Source organism: Dama dama, chromosome 24, assembly GCF_033118175.1.
Source record: "Dama dama isolate Ldn47 chromosome 24, ASM3311817v1, whole genome shotgun sequence".
In the NCBI taxonomy this organism is placed as follows: Eukaryota; Metazoa; Chordata; class Mammalia; order Artiodactyla; family Cervidae; genus Dama; species Dama dama.
Genome location: NC_083704.1, coordinates 60,420,338 through 60,442,206, shown reverse-complemented (window position 1 = coordinate 60,442,206; position 21,869 = coordinate 60,420,338). Strand labels below are relative to the sequence as shown.

The window sequence follows — 21,869 nt, the reverse complement described above, 5'->3', positions numbered from 1 at the left end:
AGTCTTTGAGCATGCAGTTACTGAACTCACCTGGAGAAAGGTGGTCTCATCCTACCCTAGTGTCCAGACTGTGGCTCCATTGCTTTGTCTGAAGCCTGTATTTAGCTACTGGATATCAGGAGACTCCTGGCTGGAACCACTGCTGCGAAATCTCCAGCTGTGAATTGTGTCAGCCTTGGTCATCCTGTCCCATACTTGCTGTTGGGTTTGCAAGTATAGTTCTGTGCTTGAGGAGATAGTCAGCAAGTTCTTTTAATAAATGTGCAAGTTGTTAACCTTTATGATGAATAAAAAGAACAGAAAGGGGTAGGGAGGGAGAGAGGAGTAGGGGAGGAAAGAAATAGGGAGGGAGAAAGATTTTCTTTAATTAATTAGTTTATTTTAATTGGAGGCTAGTTACTTTACAACATTGTAGTGGGAAGGAGACTTTAAAAGCAGCTTTTGAGATCATCTTCAGATCCAAGACCCAGATGTTTGAAACAGATTCACCCATGCCGGAAGGACACTGTGCCTTCAGCCTGGGAATTCTCCTAAGAGCTCTGGGCAGTGACACTCCTGTGAACAGTGTCTAACTGGGCTCAAGCCAGGTAGATGTCACAGGACACACCTGTCCTGCAGGTATGAGGGGCAGACGCAGGGCATGCTATGATGGAGCCTGAGACTGTGGGGATACAAGCATGCGTGTCTGGAACACTGGCCCAAGTCTCTGCCTGGAGGATGTATCTGCTCCTCAAGGCTGGGCTCACACTTCCCATCTCTCTCCTCTGTCCCCACAATCCTTCCCTCCACCATCCAATTCAGTGTACGTCTCCTCCACAAGCTGTAACAGTAATAAAAACAACTAATAGCTACAGTTCACTGCAGGTTTGCTGTGTGCCCGGCCTTCGGCCAAGAGCTTTTCCTTCTTGGGTGGGTGCCGGGAGCCAGCACATGAGATTCCACCCATGACAAGGTCATGAGGAGAAGACCTGACAAGCAAGGCAGATCACGACTTCAGGGATTTCGAAAAGCTGCCCCGGCGCTCACCTTAAAGATGATCTCTGTCCTTCTGATGCTTGCTGTATTAGACTACTCCCTAATTTCTGTGACACAGGTAGAAGGCCTTCCCCGATCTCTCTCCAAACAGAACCAACTTAGAACTTTAATCAATATGTCCCCCGGACGGTGGTATCCTATAAGATTATCCAGGATGAAAGGAGTGTTTCAATTTAGACCCCTTTGCTGGCATTCTAGCCTGCTTGGCAAATGCTTACTAATGCTCACAACACCTTAATCATAAACAGCATAAAGAACCTGATCACACAAAAGGCCCTAATAGCCACAGAGCCCTTCGGCGGGGTGAGGAAGCCCTATTAGAGAACACAAAAGTATTATTCTAAAAGTGGTTAACGATTTAGAAAAATACGAGTTTAGAATTGTTCATTTTAACCGGGAATGCTAAACAGGGGCTGCCTCACCGGAGCTGCAGAGTCTTTGTGTTGTAAACCTTTTAGATAAATTTAACTTCTGCAAAAGGACTGACCTTTGTGTTCATTAAAGAATAGATTACAGGAAAACAGCTTTGCATTCACCTAGGTCATAAAATGTTAATAGGCTCCAAGGCCAGAAGATAACATACAAGACCCTCATAAACAAAGAAGTATGCAGAAAACACCCTGGTTTCGTGAAGAAGAAGCTGATGTAATGTTAAACTATCTTCCCCTTAGAAATGTACTAATTTAGGGTATAAAAGCCACGGTGAAAAATAAAGCATTTGCCAGACTCTGCCAGACCCTGCAAACACCCCGTCTGGTCACTCTCTCTCTCTCTCTCTCTCTCTCTCTCTCTCTCTCTCTCTGTCTCTCTCTCTTTCTCTCGCTGATGCCGTTCATCCTGAGGGTACCCCTGGATCCTGCCGAGGCTGGACCCCGGCAGGTGGGTGCTATTATTTCCATCTTATAGATGTGGAAACTGAGGCTCAGAGGGGCTGAGTCACTTGCCCGAGGTCACACAGCTAGAAAGAAAGGGAAGTGGCTCAGTCGTGTCCGACTCTTTGCAAGTCCATGGACTATAGCCCATCAGGCCCCTCTGTCCGTGGAATTTTTCAGGCAAGAGTACTGCAGTGGGTTGCCATTTCCTTCTCCAGAGGATCTTCCCGACCCAGGGATCGAATCTTGATCTCCCGCATTGCGGGCAGACGCCTTACCATCTGAGCCACAATGGAAGCTCCGACACAGCTAGAAGCGACTCAAATTCAACTCTGTCTTCTCACAGAGTAGTTATTCTGCACCACATCTCTTAGTTTCCCTCCATATCACCCCTGTGTTTAGCACACAGCCCGGCTCTTTGGTAAATACTGACAGGAAAACTCAGGACTTCCCAGATGAAGATAGTGGTAAAGAACTCGTCTGCCAGTGCAGGAGACGTAAGAGACGTGGGTTCCATCCCTGGGGTTGGGAAGATCCCTCGAGGAGGGCATGGCAACCCACTCTGTTATAGCCACGCTTTCCCGGAAACAAACTCACTCAGGAGGACAATGCAGATAGTGGAGTGCAGTTTATTACACCGGCGGGCCCAAGGCAGAGTCTCCTCTTAGCCAAGGGCCCCGACCAGCATTATGTGAAAATCTTTTATACCCCATGTGTACAGTGTCCAAACCCACCAGCTCAAATCCCTTTAGGCTTACAAAGGAAGGGTAAATACAATCACAATAACCCCATCATTCACGTGTTATGTGTTATAGATACTGTCTGGAGGCAGGGGTGATTAGTGTCGTCCCTGCCCAGAGGGGGGTCTTATCCTTCCATTGTCATTCCCACAGGTGCTAAGCACAGAGTTCAGAGTCCACTGGAGAGGTAGCCGCGCACAACCAGCACGGACAGGCCTGAGATGGAGTCCAGGCCCTATGAATTCCTTCTTCAACTCCAGTATTCTTGCCTGGAGAATCCCATGGACAGAGGAGCCTGGAGGGCTATGGTCCATGGGGTCACAAGGAGTCGGACATGACTGAACGACTGAGCACGCACAGAGTATTGACCGGTTGGATCCTTGGCTCCCCTCCAGGGCTGGAGGGGGCTGTCACTCTCTCTGGGCAAGCTGCCCACCTAGTTCACTTCCCAAAAGATGTGACAGAACAAAAAGATATGACAGAACAAGAGTTTAACCTTGTATGCTTCAAGCCCAGACATTTTTCTCCATCCTGGAAAGAAGTGGCTTAATATTATAAACAGCCATAAAGTGATTTAGTATTATAAATAGCTTGCGGTTGTTGCTGTTTAGTTGCTAAGTCATGTCCAACTCTTTGCGGCCCCACGGACTGTAGCCTGCCAGGCTCTTCTGTCCATGGGATTTCCCAGGCAGGACTACTGGAGTGGGTTGCCATTTCCTCCTCCAGGGGATCTTCCAGGCCTGGGGATTGAACCAGCATCTCTTGTGAATCCTGCACTGGCAGGCGGATTCTTTATTGCTGAGCCACCAGCAAAGCCGCACACGTGACTAGTGGCCATCGTATGGGGCAGTGCGGATACAGAAAATTTCCAGCTTTGCAGAGTTCTGTTGGACACTGCTGCTCTGGAGCTCAGAGCCCAAAACAGGTACCCAAGAAGTGTGTTATAAAATAAAGATTGCTTTATCCCCTTCTTACAAGCATGAGAACATAGCTCAGAGAGATTGTGTCATTATCCCAAGGCATCACAGTCAGGAAGCAACTTCGAGGGGATTTGAACCCAGGGCTGTCTTGCACACATGACTCCCTCTGCCAAGAGCCAACAGCCTCCGGGCTGTTTAGAGAATTCTTTAAAAAAAAAAACAACAACAACACAATTGATTATGTATATGTATATATGATTTATTTATTTTTGGCTGTGCTGGGTCTTGTTGTTGCTTGGGCTTTCTGTAGTTGCAGCAAGAGGGGGCCTACTCTGCAATTGTGGTGCGCGGGCTTCTCGTTGCAGTGACTTCTCTTGGTGCAGAGCACCGCGCAAGAGGGAGGGCTCGGTAGTTGTGACACAGGAGCTTAGTTGCTCCAAGGAATGTGGGATCTTCCCTGATCAGGGATGGACCCCGCGTCCCCCTGAATCAGCAGGCAGATTCTTGACCACTGGACCACCAGGAAAGCCCTGGAGAAGTTTTGCGGCTCCAGCTGTTTTCGTATAGATCCTCCCACCCTGAGCTTGTACCTACCTGCGGAGAAACCGTGCAACTTCATTAAAGAATTGTTGCCCAATCTGGGGTCAGTCCTGATTCCATCCCAGACTGACTGGCTGTGTGACTTGCGGCAAGCCCCTCTGCCTCTACGGCCTCAGCTGCGTTGGGTATAAGGTGAAGAAACCGGCCGGTGATGTCCTGAGCGTTGGATGAGGCAGGCAGAAGGCCTGGTGCGACAGGGTACTACTCTTCATATCCTGGCTGGCTTTGGCGTGGGCCGCATGGGAAATGCGCTGGTTGGATTGACCGATAATAGCAGCTCCTGTTTCTGGAATGCCTACAGATGAGAAAGCTGAGGCTTAGAGAGGTCAAGTGACTTGGCCAAGGCCTCACAGGAGCAGAACTGACCGAGGTGGGGGCTCCCACCGGAGACTCTCTGGTCACCGTGACTGTGTCTCGCTAGCAGGATCCAGGGCACCACGGGGAATCGTAGGGAGGAGCTGTCCGCTGAGAGGTGGTGAGCTCCCGGTCCGCGGGAGTGTGCAAGCCGGTGATGGGCCCTCGTCTGCGACCAGGACGCCGGGGAGGGATCCGCGAGCCCCGCGGCGGGCCCCTCCCGCCTCCCGCCTCCCGCAGCGGCGGCCGCGGCCGCTGGGAGCGCCGCGCCGGCGGGCGGGGCGGGGCGGGGGCGGCTATTTCTGTCCGCTGAGCGCAGCCCGCGCGGCGGGGGAGGGGGCCCGCGCCGCCATATTCCCTCCCGCCGGCGGCCCGCGGCGCAGCCACCATGAGCACCGCCGCCTTCCACATCTCCAGCCTGCTGGAGAAGATGACGTCCAGCGACAAGGACTTCAGGTGCGCCCGCGGCCGGGCCCCGCGGCGGGCTGCCCCGCCCCGAAACCCCGGCCTTCCCCTCCCGGAGCTCCGGCCCTTGCCCCCCGGGACCCTGCAGCCCCCGGCCCGCATCCCTCCCGGAGCTCCACCCCGGCCCCCGAGACGCCCCCTCCCCGCCTCTGCGCCCCGCGCGGGAGCTCGGGGTGGGGGGGCGCCCCTTGTCCGCGGATCGCTGCCCGGCCCTCTCCGGGACTCCAGCCCGCAGCTGCGTCTCCCACCGCGCAAACTTCAGCCCCTGCCTTCAGCGTCCCGCCGCTCCGCCCTCCGACACCCGGTTTCTCAGCTTCTCCTCTCTTGGGTTTCTGCCCAAGCCCGCATCTCTCCGCGCGTGCCATGGGCCCCGGCCCTCCTCTCCAACCCACGCTGAAGCCCTCGGCCTCTCCTGCCTCCTCTTCTCCGCATTGAAACCCGTTCCCTTCCCGGGACTCCAGCCCCCAGGGCTGACTTTTTCACTGGGACCCTCAGCTCTGCCCCGTCTCAGCGACTTCACCGCAGGCCTCCACCCCCGCACTTCAGAGGGGTACCCTCTCCCCGTCCCTCCCCTCGCGGGTTTGTTCCGACCCTGCCTGCGGGAGGGGGCTGGGCTGAGTGGCTTTGCAGGCCCGGGTAGGTGATGCTTCGGATGGGGGCTTCTACGTTTTTCTGGGCCACTCCCTTTTTCGGTCCAACTTCCTCCTATTCTGGGGAAACTGAGGCCCAGGGAGGGGGGAAAGGGTTGGCCCATGATCACACAACCTGTTCTGGACCCTTTGAGCTGTAAGAAATTTTCAGAGGAGATAGCCACGCCCACCCATTGGGCATTCGGTCTGGGTTACCCCATTTTACAGATGGGGAGAGTGAGGCTCAGAGGCAGAAAGGGCTCAGGTGCCGTCGCAGAGTTAGGAAGTGGAGAATCCGCGGCCACATCCAGGTCAGTCTAACACAGAGGATGAGATTTTGGCAAGGCTGTCTGATTCTTGACTGGGGAGGAGACTGAGGCCCTGCCCCTCACCCGCCTTCAGCAACTCATTCCTTCACAGCCCCCCTTTAGTAGACCCGCTGCTTTAGTAGAGCCTCAGAGCCACAGTCCTGGGTTCAGATCCTGCCTCTAGCCATTTACTGGTGGTGTGATTGTGGACAAGCTGCTTAATCCCTCTGAGCCTCAGAAGCTCTGTGAAATGGAGTAATAGCAACCCACCTGGAGGGTTGGTGTGAAGAGTTAACTATGTGGGATGCTGGCACCAGGTGAATGCTTAATTTGTTGTTGCTGTTTGGTGGCTAAGCTGTGTCTGGCTCTTTTGCCACCCCGTGAACTGTAGCCTGCCGGGCTCGCTCCTCTGTCCGTGGGATTCTCCAGGCAAGAATACTAGAGTGGGTTGCCATTTCCGTTGTCCAGGGGATCTTCCCGACCCAGGGGTCGAACCCACATCTCCTGCATTGGCAAGCGGATTCTTTACCCCTGAGCCACCAGAGAAGCCTCAGGGACACTGTTGTGATTCTGTGCGCAGCAGAAGGCTGCAGCGTCTCTTTGCTTTGGGCCTTTACCTGGAAGTTCTTTGTCCCTTCAGTTCCCTGCTTCACCAGGCTAGCTTCTACCCAGTCATCACCTCCTTGGGATGCCTCCAGTGCCTGTCCCATGTTTCTGCTACATTCTCTTCTGGAGCCTGCGAGACCTGGAGTCCCTGGACCACTGGACTGTATACTCTGCTTTTGTGTCCCGGAGGCTGTTCTGGGTATACAGTAGGTGCTCAGTGAAGGTTTTCTGAGTCCCGGGCTCCCTGTCGTCCAGTATAATCTCATTCAGTCCTCCCATCTGCCTGCATGGTCGTGATTGTTCTTCCTGGTCTCCAGAGGCTTGGAGAGGTGGAGTGACTTGCTCAAGGTCACACAGCCGGCTGGTGGCCGAGGGGATGTGCCCCACCATCTGGGGCTTCGGGGCCAGGCTCCAGGAGAGGGAATCGGCCTTGCCAACTGGAGCCTGAGAAGCCCGTCCAGTCTGCTCTGCCAGCGGTCCTGAGAACACTTAAAACCACCCCCAAGCATATGAGGATGGTGTCTATTTTTACAGTCCGAATACCAGGGGGGCTGGGTCCTGCTTGACCAGCTGTCCAGGCACCCATGTGGCCCAGTGTTTCAGCTGAGTTGCCTCTAGGGTTTCTCTGGAATGAAACTGAGACTGTGTCCTCTGGCTCCTGGAGGCGGGTGGTGACTGCAAGTGGGGGTCCCAAGCAGGTGGAGGGAATCTTGCCTCCCCGTTGTTCCCAGTCCGCACTATGAGCAGGAGGCTGTTCTGTTCCCACTCAGACTCCAGCAGTGAAACCAGTAATCTGAGGGGTCTTGCAGGAATTCCTGCATCATTTTTTGGGAATATTTCTTTGTTGATTTGGCTGTGGCAGGTTTCACTCAGTGGGGGTACACGGAATCTTTGATCTTTAGTTGCAGCATGTGGGATCTAGTTCCCCACCCAGGGATGGAACCGGGGCCCCCTGCAGTGGAAGCACAGAGTCTTAGCCACTGGACCACCAGGGAAGTCCCCACTACATCATTTCTTGAAAACACACAGTAGTATTGGTTGAGGAGCCAGGAGAGCTGAGTGGCGGGCTGATTCTTTTCCCGACTTGCTGGATGACAGTGGGCGGTTCTTGCAACCTCTCTGAGCCTAGTTTCCTCACCTGCCTCATGTTAAGAGCTGGTTGTCCCATTAAAACCTCCCAAGGATGTTAATGAAATGGGGCAAAGAAAATTCCCATTTTTGTAAATAGAAAAATTGAGGCTGAGAGAGGAGCCATTGCTCAAGGTCACCCAGGTGATAAATGACATGACCAGTGTATTTACTTAAAGCCAAACTTCAGTGCCCAGGCTCCTATCTACCAAGTTATACCCTTTCCTCTTTACCCGTCTTACCACCACCATACACATATACACATATATTAATATATCTCTGAGAGCTGAGTATTTGCAGGAACTTGGCAGCGTCTGAAATGCTGGAGCATGTTTCAGACGAATGGGTTTCAGTGTTTGGATTTCCACACAGCTCTTTGGCTCTGAGCTCTGTTAGGGGCTGACTCTAACCCTCCTTCCCCTCCTGTCCTCACCCTGCCCCCTCAGGGCCTCTTTGGGCCAGTTGTGTGCTGGGCCTGGAGACTCAGAGAGGAACTGACAGGCCTCTGTGGGTTCATGTTAAATGGAGGAGACACTGGTGACCAAGCTTGCAGTGCAGTGTGAGAGGTGCTATAATGAAGGGGTGCAGGGTTTCTGAGAGGTTCCTGTCCAGGGAGACCAAGTGTGCTTAGAGACTGTGGGTGGAGGATTGGGCAGGATGGTGAGAGGCGTCTTCCCAAGACTGGGACATTTGAGTTGGGCCCTTGGCAGATGAATAGGAGTTCGGTAGGTGGAAAAGAAAGAAAGGGGCAGGAGGCCCATCTTGGGCAAAGGAGCACATCCCTTGGGTTGCCAGGCTGAGCTGGGTCTCCACGAATTGCAGCAGAAACTCAGCTGCAGTGTCCTGCCTGCCTTCTCTGAATATCCCTTCAGCTGGACAGACAGGAGTGCATGTGGCTACCCTCGGCCTTGTCACTGTTGTTTAGTCGTGTCCGACTGGCGACCCCATGGACTGTAGCCCACCAGCCTCCTCTGTTCATGGGATTTCCCAGGTGAGAATACTGGAGTGAGTTGCCATTTCTTCCTCCAGGGGATCTTCCCGACCCAGGGATCGAACCTGAATCTCCTGCATTGGCAGGCAGATTCTTGACCACTGAGCCACCAGGGGAGCCCATACCCTCGGCCTTGTCCTGGCTCAGATCCAAACCTCTTCCTTCATCTGACCTTGGCTGCTGCTTCTGCAGCAGGCAGGCCCAGAGGTGGGCATCGTCAACCCTGCCACCCTCTCCTTGCCTCCAGCCCAACCTCTTTCCTTCTGTCAGCAGCTTGAGGCTTATCCCAGCTGTGGGATAAAGATAAACAGCTGTGACACTGACAAGCGCCTTCCTGCCTGAGGGGCCCTGGGGCCCACTGGGACATCCAGCAGTAGGTCTGAGCCTGCAAAGATGAGGCTGGAATCCTACTGTGACCACTTTTGCCCTAGGAGGCTTAGCTTGGTGGGTTGTGAGGTGCAGGGCTGGAGGAGGTTCTTGGTTGACTTACTCAAGCTAGAAAACCAGGCTGGTGTGAGGAGGCCTGGGGGGGGATCAAAAGCCTGACTCTTTTTCTGGGGCCGCCCACTCTGTGATCTGGACTTCACAGCATCTCACCTTGCTGCTATCAAGTGCCTGCAAGAGCCAGTGAGCAGGTGCAGTGGGCCTGGGGAGATCCTGCAGGCCTGTGGAGTGTGTGTCCATCTCCAGAGGGCAGCTGTCACTGCCGAGAGCCAGTTACTGTCACCGGAAGCTATTGTTCAGTCGCTCAGCCGTGTCCTACTCTTTGCCACCACATGCAGCATGTCACTATCTCCCGGAGTTTGCTCAAACTCATGTCCGTTGAGTCGGTGATGCCATCCAACCGTCTCGTCCTCTGTCATCCCCTTCTCCTCCTGCCTTCAATCTTTCCCAGCATCAGAGTCTTTTCTGGTGAGTCAGATTCTTCACGTCAGGTGGTCAGAGTACTGGAGCTTCAGCCTCAGCATCAGTCCTTCCAATGAATATTCAGGGTTGATTTCCTTTAGGATGGACTGGTTGGATCTCCTTGCTGTCCAAGAGTCTGCTCCAGCACCACATTTCGAAAGCATTAGTTCTTTGGTGCTCAGCTTTCTTTATGGTCCAACTCTCACATCCGTACATGACTACTGGAAAAACCATAGGCTGTAGACCCAACTGTATTCAAACAAGAGAATCTGGAAGTCAGTACATTTTCACACACAGGACTCCTTGTGATGGCCTAGCAGTGCCCACAGCCCAGATAATCCACCTGCTCTTGAGTTCTCCTTTGTATCAACGTGTGCTCCTGGAGGAACTGTAAGGGTACTGCCCAAGTCACCAGGGCCCGGAGCCTGCTCGGCAATGCCTCTCCTCCCTCCCTGCCCAGGTTCATGGCCACCAGTGACCTGATGTCGGAGCTTCAGAAGGACTCCATCCAGCTGGACGAGGACAGTGAGCGCAAGGTGGTGAAGATGCTGCTCCGGCTCCTGGAGGACAAGAACGGGGAGGTGCAGAACCTGGCAGTCAAGTGGTGAGTGTCGGCCCCACTGGGAGCCGGAGGGCCCCTCCCCTTTGGGGGTCCAACCACTGGGGAAAGACTGGCTGAGAAGTTCGTGGAGCGCCTCCCTGGGTCGGGAAGATCCCCTGGAGAAGGGCATGGCAACCCACTCCAGTATTCTTGCCTGGAGAATCCCATGGACAGAGGAGCCTGGCGGACTACAGTCTGTGGGGTTGCAAAGAGTTGGACACGACCGAGCGACTCCTTAGAGAACCAGTGAAGCGGGACAGTGCCTTGGTCTGGGATCCCCCGGAAGTACAGGGTACAGTTACACCTTGCGGCAGGAATTCACGTGTAAGTTTATTAGGGAAGAGATCCCAGGAAGCTGGTGGGGCGATGGGGAAGGAAGAAAAGCAATAAAGCATGACTTCTCAAGCAGCTTACCGCTGTGGGCAAGTGGCGCTTAACCCTGGGGGTGTCTCTGGAACGCAGTGTAGGACATGACCTTCAAGGTGGTCCCACCTGCTAGCTTTCCTTGGTTGAGGGCTGTTCCTGGGGTAGGCAGGGGGTTATGCATTCCTTGACATCTCCAGGTAGAGAAAACCCTCAGACACAGATGTAGATGCTGGCAGCTAGAAAGTCAGGCTGGCACGTACAGAAATGGTGGGGGGTGAAAGAACACGGGGGTCTTTGCCACTGGCATCATGAGATGTGATCCTGAGACCTTTGCCGGTTGCCCCCAGAGTTGAAAAAGCAAGATGGGTTATGTGCAGGACGTGTGTGTGTGTGTGTGTGTGTGTGTGTGTGTGTGTGTGTGCTGGGGTGGGCAGGGCACTGGGGAATAGCAGGGGTCAACAGAGAACTGGGGCACTATCTGTCAAAACAGTACTCTGTGGGCTGGATCCTGGCGTCCTGGGCTGGTAGTGAATTTCAACTTGACCCCAAGAGTGGGGGAATTCAGTAAAGAGTCTCACGGGGGAACAGACATGCTCAGGCTTGTGGTCTGGTCATCCCTCTGACAGTGGAATTGAGATCAGGTAGACTGGTTTCCTACTAGCAAAAGCAGTAACCCCTCTTTATAACACAAAATCTGAAATACTCTTTTCTTACCATGAAATGAAATTCATGCATACTAGTACCTGCCTCTACCCATGATTACAAAACACTTTATATAATGCCCTAAACAGGCACATAAAGGAAAAAGAGGAACGCAGTTGCTAGTAAGATAGTGTGTATTTCAGTGCGTAAATTCTCAGGCACATCAACATGTAATAAAGTTACGGGGAGCCTGCACCAGAGTGTAGGCTTGCTGTTAGCGCTGAGGCAGCAAGCAGGTGGAGACAGGTACGGATGCTGGGGACTCAAATACCAGCACAGTGGCATTGCTTTTAGGAGATTTCTGAAATGGTGACCATTTCCCAGTAAAGTTTCCCAGAACAACAAACTACAGTCTTCCTTCAAGTTACTTGATAACTGCATTTTTTGAGAAATTTTAGAGTATATTAAAATGGTACAGAAAAGTATTTTTGTGTTTATATGTAAAACGAAATTACATATAATTTAGGACTCAGATAATTAAAGAAAGACTTTTTACCTGTGTGACTGCCCAGTGGGATGTTAGAAACTCCAGCAGGACAAGAAACACGGTTTTGCAATATTGTCTTTCTGTCAAACCCGGCCTCCCCTCTCTCCCTTCAATAAAAGCCAGAAGTGCCATCTCATTAGCTATGATGAGCATAACTAATAGAAGGCCTGCCAGTGAATTTCCAAAACACCCCTCAGAGCAGTTTTACCCGTACTGGGAACCAGTGCTACAGGAGGTTGAGTGGGAGGACCCGTGATTACTTAGATGGAGAAAGAAGAGTTTTGCAAACTCGTGTGCACTGCAGACACGTGAGCCCCTTGTTTAAACTGTGTGCTCCCCACCCAGGGATTCTAATTCAGGAGGGGGTCGGGCCAGGCAGGTGAGGCTGTGCACCCAAGAATCTTGCATTCTAATCTACACCATCGTCTGGGAACCACTCTTAGGTCAGAGGTCCTCAGCCTTGACTGCCTGTTAGAATCACCTGGGAAATTAAAAAAAAACAAACAACTCCCCAGTGTCCGGGCCACACCTGAAACCATTTAACTCACACTCTGGGGCTGGTACACGGGTAACAATTTCTTAAAAGGCCCCAGGTGATGGCAGTGCAGACTTAAGGCTGAGAAACAGTGTGTCTCGTGCGGTTTTTATTTTTTTAATTTAAAAATAATTTTATTTTTATTTTTGGCTGTGCTGGGTCTCTGCTGCTGGGCACGGGCTTTCTCTAACTGCAGAGAGCGGGGGCTACTCTCCCGTTGCGGTGGCCTCTCTTATTGTGGAGCACAGGCTCTGGGGGATGCGGGCTCGGTAGTTGGAGCTCCCAGGCTCCAGAGCACAGGTTCAGTGGTTGCGGTGCTGGGGCTTTGTTGCTTCAAGGCGTGTGGGATCTTCCCGGATCAGGGATCGAAGCCGTGTTCCCTGCGTTTGCAGGCGGGTTCTTTACCCCTGAGCCGCCAGGGAAGCCCTCTGCGGTTCTTCAGCTTTAATGTGCTTTCCGGTCACCTGGCGGTTTTGTTGAAGCACAGATTCTAGTCTAGGAGCTCTCAGATGGGACCTAAGCTCTGCATCTTTGCGTCTCCTGAATAGAGCTGATGAGGTTGATCTGTGACCACACTTGGAGAAACAAGCCTCTAAGGCAGAAGTTCTCAAAGTGTGGTCCCTGCACCATCTACCGCAAACTTGCTAGAAATGTCCATTTTCAGGCCCCTACCTAGACCCCTTAAGTCTGAAAATCTGGGGTGGGGTGAAAATCTGGGGTTCAATCTGTGTTTGAACGAGTCCTCTAGATGATTCTGATACATGCGGAAGTTTGAGAACCCTGCTCCGGGGCATTCCTTGGTTTCCAGCTGAGGTTCCGGGTTCGATGTTTTAGCCATGTGCTGAGATGCAAAATCCAGGAGGAGATGCAGTTTTGGGAGGTGTCAGGCAGGAGGTCAGCACAGCCAGAGGGTACCTCTTTCTGGCAAGATAGGCAGTTCCTTGTTGATCTGAGTCTTTTCCTCAGCACATGTGGCCCCACAGCCTTGAGGGGACCTGAGGGGTACCCTAGCTCGGGTGAGCCTGGGCTCTTACACTCCCTCCCCCCCCTGCTCAGCCTGGGTCCTCTGGTGGGCAAAGTGAAGGAATACCAGGTGGAGACCATCGTGGATGCCCTCTGTGCCAACATGCGGTCAGACAAGGAGCAGCTCCGAGACATCGCTGGCATCGGCCTCAAGACTGTCCTGTCGGAGCTCCCTGCTGCAGCCACAGGTACCCAGGTCCCAGGGACCAGGTGCTTCTGTTACTTGTCCTAGTTTATGACTGAAGAAGCAGAGGCTCAGAGAGGTGAAGGGGCTTACCCCGGGTCAGCCTGGTAAGTAGCAGGGAATTCAGACTCAACGTCTGCTTAACTTCATGGCTGTGTTTCAGAGATGCTCTTAGACGCTGCAGTTAACACAGTCTAACTAATGGCAGCTTGAAGACATGGGGAGTTGCTTTTCTCACTTAACTCAGGAGGGATCAGCCACTCCATTTTTGCAGTGATTTACCGAGAAGCTCAGTTAGGACAGGGCGAAAGTCTCTACCCACGTCTCTTGCCCTTTATAAGAAAAGTACGTGTTTCCCCAGAAGACACTGACCTGTATCTCACTGGCCAGAACATGGTCACCTGGCCCCTCCAGGCTGCCAGGGAGTCTGGGAAAGACTCCTCATTGGAAGGCAGAGGGCAGTGGGGTCAGATGTGAGGTGGGCCAGCCAGCAGGTCTGCCCTCGGTTCCTTAGCTCCCCAGCTGTCTCCTTTAGTTTGGCTGGACCTTGGGTCACACCTTGGACCCTGAAAGTCCTGGCTTCTCTGATCAGCACCCTTTGAGGGGTAGGGGATGTGGCTTCAGGGATGCAACCAGAGCAAAGGTCAGCCACAGGTGGAGGCGGTCCTGCGCCTTACCGCGCCCACCTTGCGCTCTGTGCAGGCTCCAGCCTGGCCTCCAACGTGTGCCGGAAGATCACCGGCCAGCTCACCAGTGCAATCGCCCAGCAGGAGGACGTGGCCGTGCAGCTGGAAGCCCTGGACATCCTTTCTGACATGCTGAGCAGGTGCGGGAGGCCACCCTGAACAACGAGGATGACAGGGAGGGGTGGCAAGGGGACAGGGAGGGACTCAGCTTCACGGAGTGGGCACTTACCGTACCGCAGGCCCTGTGCTCAGGGCCCTTTAAATCGCCCCAGCAGTGTCCAGGAGAACTTGACTGTCACCGAGTTCTCCTCACTACAGTCTGTACATGAGGAACCTAATAGCTGGGCCAGTGTTTTCAATTGCACTGCACATTTCTAAAGTCTTCATTCAGCCTTTCAAGATTTGAATACCTACTAGACCAGTGCTGGGAGGATGGAGTTGGCTGGGTCTTGGCCACCTCGAGTGAGTGAGTGAGTGAGTGTGAAAGTTGCTCAGTTGTGTCCGACTCTTTGCGAGCCTATGGCCTATACAGTCCGTGGAATTCTCCGGACCAGAATACTGGAGTGGGTAGCCTTTCCCTTCTCCAGGGGATCTTCCCGACCCAGGAATCGAACCAGGGTCTCTTGCATTGCAGGCGGATTCTTTACCAGCTAAGCCACAAGGGAAGCGATCTCTAGGGAAAAGCTCAAAGATACGTAAATCTGTGAGTGCAGTAAGAACAACAGCATGGCTAAGAGCAGGGCCAGTAGGAGCTCAGATAAGGAGACCCTCACCTGGCTGAGGAAGGGGGAACCTTCCCAAAGCGAGTCCAGTCAGCTGACTCTTCAAGGATGGGCAGGACTTGGCCAGGCGTGGGTGGGCATAGGGGGACCCTGGATGGGAAGGACCCTCGGCTCAGAGGACAGAGGCCATCGAAGACATGGGGTCTCTGGGGGTTGTGGGGTGTCATGTGGGGTGATAGCTTTTCTAGTAGGTGAATACATGAAACCCAGGAAAGAGGTCTGTGCTGGACAGAGAGAGATGGGAGGGTGAGGTCAATGTGTAGGAGTGGAGTGAGAGGAAAGGTTTCAGGACACGTATGCGATGGGAAAGGCACAGGCCTGGCTTGAAGGAGGGATGGGAGCTGCCAGGGTGGGAGCGGGCTGCGTTTATGTGTGCAGAAACCATTCTCTGCTGTTCCCTCTTGCCTTGAGCCCGAAGCTCAGCTCATCCCAGGGGCACTGGGAAGCCACTGGAGGAATTAGGCAGGGCTACACTGGAGATCGGTCTGCCCTCAGTGAGTGTGAGTGAGTGAGGATGAGCATTGAGGCAAGGCCCAGACTCGGGGGAAGTCAGGAAAGCTCACTGGAGTCCCCCAGGCCCCAGTACATCTGGCTTCCTCCCCAAGTGGGCAGAGTGGGCTTGAGGAAAGCCCTTCCCCTCTCTGCTTCCTCTCCTGTGATAATAAGTAATCACTTCACACAGTTTCAGGGAAGCTTCCTGTCTACCTAGAACCACTGGGTTGTCATAATGGGGAGAAGGCCAGGAGCCCATGGGGAGAGGGGAGGTGCCCGGCCCAGGCTGTCCGCCGGGTGGGCCCCGCCCGACGCCCCCTCCGGCTCCCCAGGCTGGGCGCTCCGCTGGGTGCCTTCCACGCCAGCCTCCTGCACTGTCTGCTGCCGCAGCTGAGCAGTCCACGCCTGGCCGTGCGCAAGCGGGCCGTTGGGGCGCTCGGCCACCTGGCGGCCGCCTGCAGCACCGACCTCTTCGTGGAGCTCGCCGACCACCTGCTGGACCGGCTGCCCGGCCCACGCGCGCCAGCCAGCCCCGCGGCGATCCGCACCCTCATCCAGTGTCTGGGCAGCATTGGCCGCCAGGCAGGCCACCGCCTGGGTAAGGGGGCGGGGCCCATGGTGAGGGGCGGGGCGGAGGACGGGTTGCTGGAGAGGGGCGGGGCCTGGGCTAAGGGGCGAGGCTTGGTTGCGCTATCTCCTTGGTTAGGGGATGTGGTTGGGTGGGGAGGTGCGGAGGAGAGGGGCGGGGCTGGAGTGGGGCTGGAGCACCTGGAAGAGAAAGCGTGGTCTCAAGAGGCAGCCAGATGGGCCCCGAGCTTGACCTGCTTCTGAGCCCAACCCAGAGGCTCGCGCGGGTAACTGTAAGTCATGCCCCCAGACTTAAGTAAAATATGTTCTGTCGTCCTATTTTGACAACTGTACCTTAATAACAACCTAGGTGATTAACAAGGTTTTAATTTTCAAAAAATTTTTATTGAGGGATGACGTGTGTACAACACACCACACTAGTTAAAGTGTGCACTTCGGTGTGTTTTGACCTTTCCATATACCAGTGAAACTGCCACCGCAATCAAGATGCAGAACATTTCCATCACCCCTAGAAGTTTCCTTGTGTCTCTTTGCAGCCCATCCTTCCCAGGCCCCACCATAGGGAACCACTGATCTCCTTTCTGTCACTAGAGGTTGGTTTTTTAGAAATGGAATTCAGCGATCAGGTTTGAATTTATTCTCAAACTCCTTGGAGTTAGTCTAGGCTAGAACAAGGCAGTGTAAGTAGAGTGGCCACAGTCTGCCCTCCCGCCCCTCTGGCTCTCTCACTGCAAGGGCCCTTACAAGCACACATGGAGAGCCCAGCCTCCAGTCCAAATCTGTCGACGTTTCCCCAGCGGCAGCCACCCCTTGGCCACCCTCAGAAGCATGGACCTGGAAAAGAGACCTGCACAAGACCAGACATAGGTTCAGGGTTGACTGGGCAGGAAAGTAGGGAAGGGAGTAGCTGGAGAAGGGCTTAGCTGGAGCTCCTTTTGAAGCCCAGGGACCAGGCAGGGGGCCCCTCTAGCCTGCTATAAGGGCAGTGCCTGTCTCCTCACTTTCCTCACCCAGGGCTACAGCCTAGCACAGGAAATAAGAACATAAATAATAGTTTTGACAACAGCTGCCACTTATTGAGCACCTGTTCTGTGCCAGGCACATCTTTATCTGCATTTTATTGATAATCTTGACAAACTCTGCCTGGTGGGCGTTGTTATCCCTACTGTGAAGATGAGTGATCTGAGGTTAAACAAGGTCCCATAGCTTAGATGGGGCTGAGTCGGGGCTACAACCCACTTCTGCTGAAGCCTCTGAGGTACAATTTGCAGTGGCCAAGGCGGCAGGGACAGGCACAGGCTGATTGCCGTGGACTGGGGGAGCCCAGGAGATGGGCTGGCCTTGCCTCAGTGACCCATCTGGTCCCGCAGGGGCCCACCTGGACCGCCTGGTGCCCCTGGTTGAGGAGTTCTGCAACCTGGATGATGACGAACTTCGGGAGTCCTGCCTCCAGGCCTTTGAGGCCTTCCTGAGGAAGTAGGTGCAGTGGGGGTCCTAGAAATGGGGGCCCTGGGGTTTCTTTGAGAAGTTGGTAGGGATGGAGTGGGCACAAGATGCTGGCCTCAAAGCAGTCAGATATTGGGGCTTACCCCTGGACTTCACCCCCCGACCCTGTCATGCCTGGGTCCAGCAGAGCCTCCCCCACCCCACCCACAGGTGTCCCAAGGAAATGGGCCCTCACGTGCCCAACGTGACCAGCCTCTGCCTTCAGTATGTAAAGCATGACCCCAATTATAACTACGACAGTGACAAGGACGAGGAGCAGATGGAGACCGAGGACAGCGAGTTCAGCGAGCAAGGTGGGCAGCCAGCTTGTCCTTGGGCTGGTGGGTGGGAACAGATTCAGCCTCCCCATGAGTCCCCCAGCCAAAGACAGGGGCCACATTTGGTGTCCCCCATCCTGATCCCAACTCTTCCTGGGGCTCCAGTCCCGCCCTTGGAAATCTAGATCCTCTGTCGTCCCCACAATCTCTGACTGCACAGATCATGAGCGAATCGTGATAGCTGTTGTTTATTGAGAATCTCCTGATGTCCAAAGCGCCCTCTTGTTTCATGTTCCTTACGATGAACCTGGAAAACCTGATATTTATTATCATGCCCATATTTCTGACAAGAAAACTGAGACTTAGAGATTTGCCTGAGATCACACAGCGAGGAAGTGGCATAGCTGGGACTTGGAGCCATGTCTGCCAGACTCCCCCATCTCATGCTGCCATCTCTGTACCCTTTTTTCAAAAAATTTTATTTGGCTACATCATCTTAGTTGCCACACGTGGGATCTTTTCTGTGTCATGCGGGGTCTTTCATTGCAGTGTGCAGGCTCCAGAGCACGTGGGTTCAGTTGCAGTGCCTGGGCTTAGTTGCCCCAAGTCATATGGGATCTAAGTTCCCTGACCAAGGATCGAACCTGCATCCCCTGCATTGCTAGGTGGATTCTTAGCCACCGGACCCCCAGGGAAGTCCCTCTGTACCCTTTGAGTTATGGCATCCAAGAGCCATTGCTTTACCCCAGCCATGTGAAGCTCTGATGATGGATTGATTGGCACTAACTGGGAGAGATGCCTGGGTGGGGAATGGACTCAATAGCTTCTTTGCTTCTGTGCCTGTGGTCCTGTCTGTCACTCAGGGGGATGCCCCTGGACCCTGGAGGCACTGATGGAGGTGAGAGACTTATGTCCTGGTGGGGTACTCGGAGCGAGATGCAGTGGTAGGAGATGAGATTGGACAGGCATGTAGGGGCCTCAAGTTGCAGGCCAAGGAGATTGGACATTTTCTTGTTAGTATCTAGGAGCTCTGGGTGTTTCTTCATGGGTGACAAGGGGTGAGGGGTGGAGATAACAAACAAGGGGCCGTCAGGGGGACCATCTGCTGAGCTGACAAGGCACATCTGGAGGACCATCCCCCTGGCCCACCATGGCTTGTCCAGATGCAGTGCTCTGAGAATCTGAGTTCTCTACAAAGCAGAGTGAGTAGGCACACGCTGGTCTTTGAGCCTGTGGCTGCGGGTGTCCCTAGGTAGGACCGTCCTCCTCTGAGCCTCATATATGTCTCCCCCGTGTGTATGGGTGGGCCTTACTCAGCTCTGCTGCTTCTAGCTGTGTGTCCTCAGGAGAATCTCTCACCCTTTCTGAGCCTTACTCGTATCTACAGAAGAGCCTCAAGACACCTTCATTCCTGAGGGGTGGTGAAGACTTGAGTTCTGGCCTCTGAGCAGAGCTTGGGGAGCGAAGAGCCACACAAACACAGCTTCTCTCATTGCTAGTCCTGCTTGGAAGCCAGAGTCAGGACCCCACCCAGGGCAGGGGAACTGTTGCCTCCCTTCTGAAAGCCGAGTAAATAAAACATCACACAGCCAGTCCTAAAGCCAAAGGACAGGTCTTGTGCCCCAAATGGATTTCCTAAATCCTCACTTGGGAGTCAGTTTTTCCTGGATGCAGTCACAACAGTCAAGGGTCTGAAGGCAGATGGGGGGACCCTGGTTTACCTCCAGCTAGTTCCCTGTGTGGCACCATCCCCAGCACACAGCAGGTCCTCATTAACCTGGAGAAGGAAATGGCCAACCACTCCAATATTCTTGCCTGAAAATCCCCATGGACAGAGGAGCCTGGCGGTCACAGAGAGTCCATGGGGTCACAGAGAGTTGGACATAACTTAGCGACTAAGCAGCAACTTCTTAATAGTTACAAGTAGTGACCATGGAGGCTTCCCTGGTGGCTCAGATGGTAAAGAATCTGGCTGCAGTGCAGGAGACCCAGGTTCAATCCCTGGGTCAGGAAGATCCCCTGGAGAAGGGAATGGCAACCCACTCCAGTATTCTTGCCTGGAGAATCCCATGGACGGAGGAGCCTGTCGGGCTACATGGAAAGGGGAAGCCCCACCCAAGCCCTCCTCACTGCCCCCTCACTTCTCACCCCTCTGTCCTGGAAGACCAGCTGGGTGGGGCTGGCGGCTCCCCGCCTCGGTGCCCAGGGCTCCACGGGTGTCCTGATTCCTGCCCTAGAGAGTGAGGAGGAATACAGCGATGACGACGACATGAGCTGGAAGGTGCGCCGGGCAGCGGCCAAGTGCCTGGCAGCCCTGATCGACTCTCGGCCCGACCTGCTGCCTGACTTCCACTGCGCCCTGGCGCCCGCGCTCATCCACCGCTTCAAGGAGCGCGAGGAGAACGTCAAGGCCGACGTGTTTGGGGCTTACATCGTGCTGCTGCGGCAGACGCGGCCCCCAAAGGGGTGGCTGGAGGTCATGGAGGAGCCCACCCAGACCAGCAGCAACCTCCAGATGCTGCGAGGACAGGTGTGCCTGCCTGCCCCTACCCCTCGCCCCCCACCTCAACAGCCCTCCCTCTGCCCACTGCCCCCCACCTCTTCACCCGCCGAAGTGTGTGTATTGAGCACCTGCTGTGTGCCTGGCCTTTTGTATGAAGTGCCTAGACTGCACAGTCTCGGGCAGATAGCCAGTAGCACGAATAGGATTCCAGGCCACAGGAAGGGGGTTCAGTTTTATTCTAAGAGGGTAGAAGCCACAGGAGGGGGAATATGGTATCCCATTCATATTTGAAAAGGTTCACTCTGGCTGCCGTGTGGGAAATGGATTGTGATGGGCTGGAGGCCACTGCAGCCGTGTAGGTGAAAGGCAGGAGGTTGGACTTGAGAGGTAGTTTTTTTTCCTTTTTTAAAATATTTATTTAGCTATTTATTTGGCTCCACTGGGTCTTAGTTGTGGCATGCAGAATCTTTAGTTATGGCAACTCTTAGTTGCAGCATGTGGGATCTAGTTCCCTGACCAGGGATTGAACCCTGGGCCCCCTGCACTGGGGGTGCAGAGTCTTAGGCACTGGATCATCAGGGAAGCCCTGAGATGTAGTTTTTTGGGTTTGCAGATGGATGTGGAAGGCGAGGGGCTGGGAGATGTCATGTGACTTCTGGGCTTTGACTAGAGCATGAAGTACAGTCCCCGAGATGGTGGCTCGGGGAATGAGTGGAATTCTTTTCTGGACATTTATTCTATTCAAAGTCCTCATTGGATGCCCGAGTTGAGATGTCAGGTGGGCGGGTAGCACACAAGTCTGGTATCAGATGTAGATCTGGGAGTCATTGCTTCCCTGGGATCCGAACCTCGGAAGTGGGGGAGCTCATCAGGGAGGGAATCCAGCTGGGGAAGCGAGAGGGGCCCCCAGTCTGGTGACCTTGAGCTGCTCACTTCAGCTCTGTGCCTGTTTCCCAGGTGTCAGGTGGGCTCAGGACTCGTGCCCACCTCAGAGGGCGAGTGTGGAGTGAGGTGTCTGGCGCAGAGCGAGTGATGGGGAGCTCAGCGTGGAATGATCCTCTCCACATGCTGGGGGTCCCTCCTTGTCAGCTGCCTGGGCAGAGCCCCCCAGTAGTGGGTGGGGTGTGTGGGTTCCTGGGTGGTCACTGGCCTCCTCCTTGCCCCCGACTTGCCCACAGGTGCCTCTTGTGATGAAGGCCCTGCAGCGGCAGCTGAAAGACCGGAGTGCCAGGGCCCGCCAGGGCTGCTTCAGCCTCCTCACCGAGCTGGCGGGCGTCCTCCCGGGCAGCCTGGCGGAGCACATGCCCGTGCTGGTAGCAGGTAGGGTGCCTTGGAACCTGGGGTCTGCTCTTCCGGGCTTCTCCCCAAACCCAGCCCCCAGCCCTCGCTCCCTGCTGGTACCAGCATTCAACAACCTACAGCGACTCCCCACTGCCAGCAGTGAGTACAGGGCTGGGGTGCAGGCCCTCTGTCCTGTTTTCGTGTAAGTTTCCTGGCCTGTATCCTCAGCCCTGGCCCCAGCCAAGCCCTGACCTCTCAGAACCTGCTGCTGCGTAAGGGCCCAGGTGCCTGGGTCCAGCTCAGACACCTGCGGGTCCTCCAC

At 54.4% G+C, this 21,869-nt stretch overlaps 1 protein-coding gene across 1 annotated transcript in view; it reads left to right on the top strand.

Moving 5' to 3' along the window:
- The first annotated feature begins 4,862 nt into the window (after positions 1-4,862).
- CAND2 (cullin associated and neddylation dissociated 2 (putative)) overlaps positions 4,863-21,869 on the top strand; it is a 29,830-nt gene continuing 12,823 nt past the window's right edge. Inside the window, exons 1-9 of the mRNA XM_061128900.1 lie at positions 4,863-4,977; positions 10,015-10,158; positions 13,302-13,456; positions 14,155-14,278; positions 15,745-16,010; positions 17,371-17,476; positions 17,657-17,799; positions 20,001-20,293; positions 21,445-21,586. Of these exons, the coding sequence (XP_060984883.1) occupies positions 4,910-4,977; positions 10,015-10,158; positions 13,302-13,456; positions 14,155-14,278; positions 15,745-16,010; positions 17,371-17,476; positions 17,657-17,799; positions 20,001-20,293; positions 21,445-21,586 (1,441 nt within the window). The 5' untranslated portion in view covers positions 4,863-4,909. The remainder of the gene's footprint in view (positions 4,978-10,014; positions 10,159-13,301; positions 13,457-14,154; positions 14,279-15,744; positions 16,011-17,370; positions 17,477-17,656; positions 17,800-20,000; positions 20,294-21,444; positions 21,587-21,869) is intronic.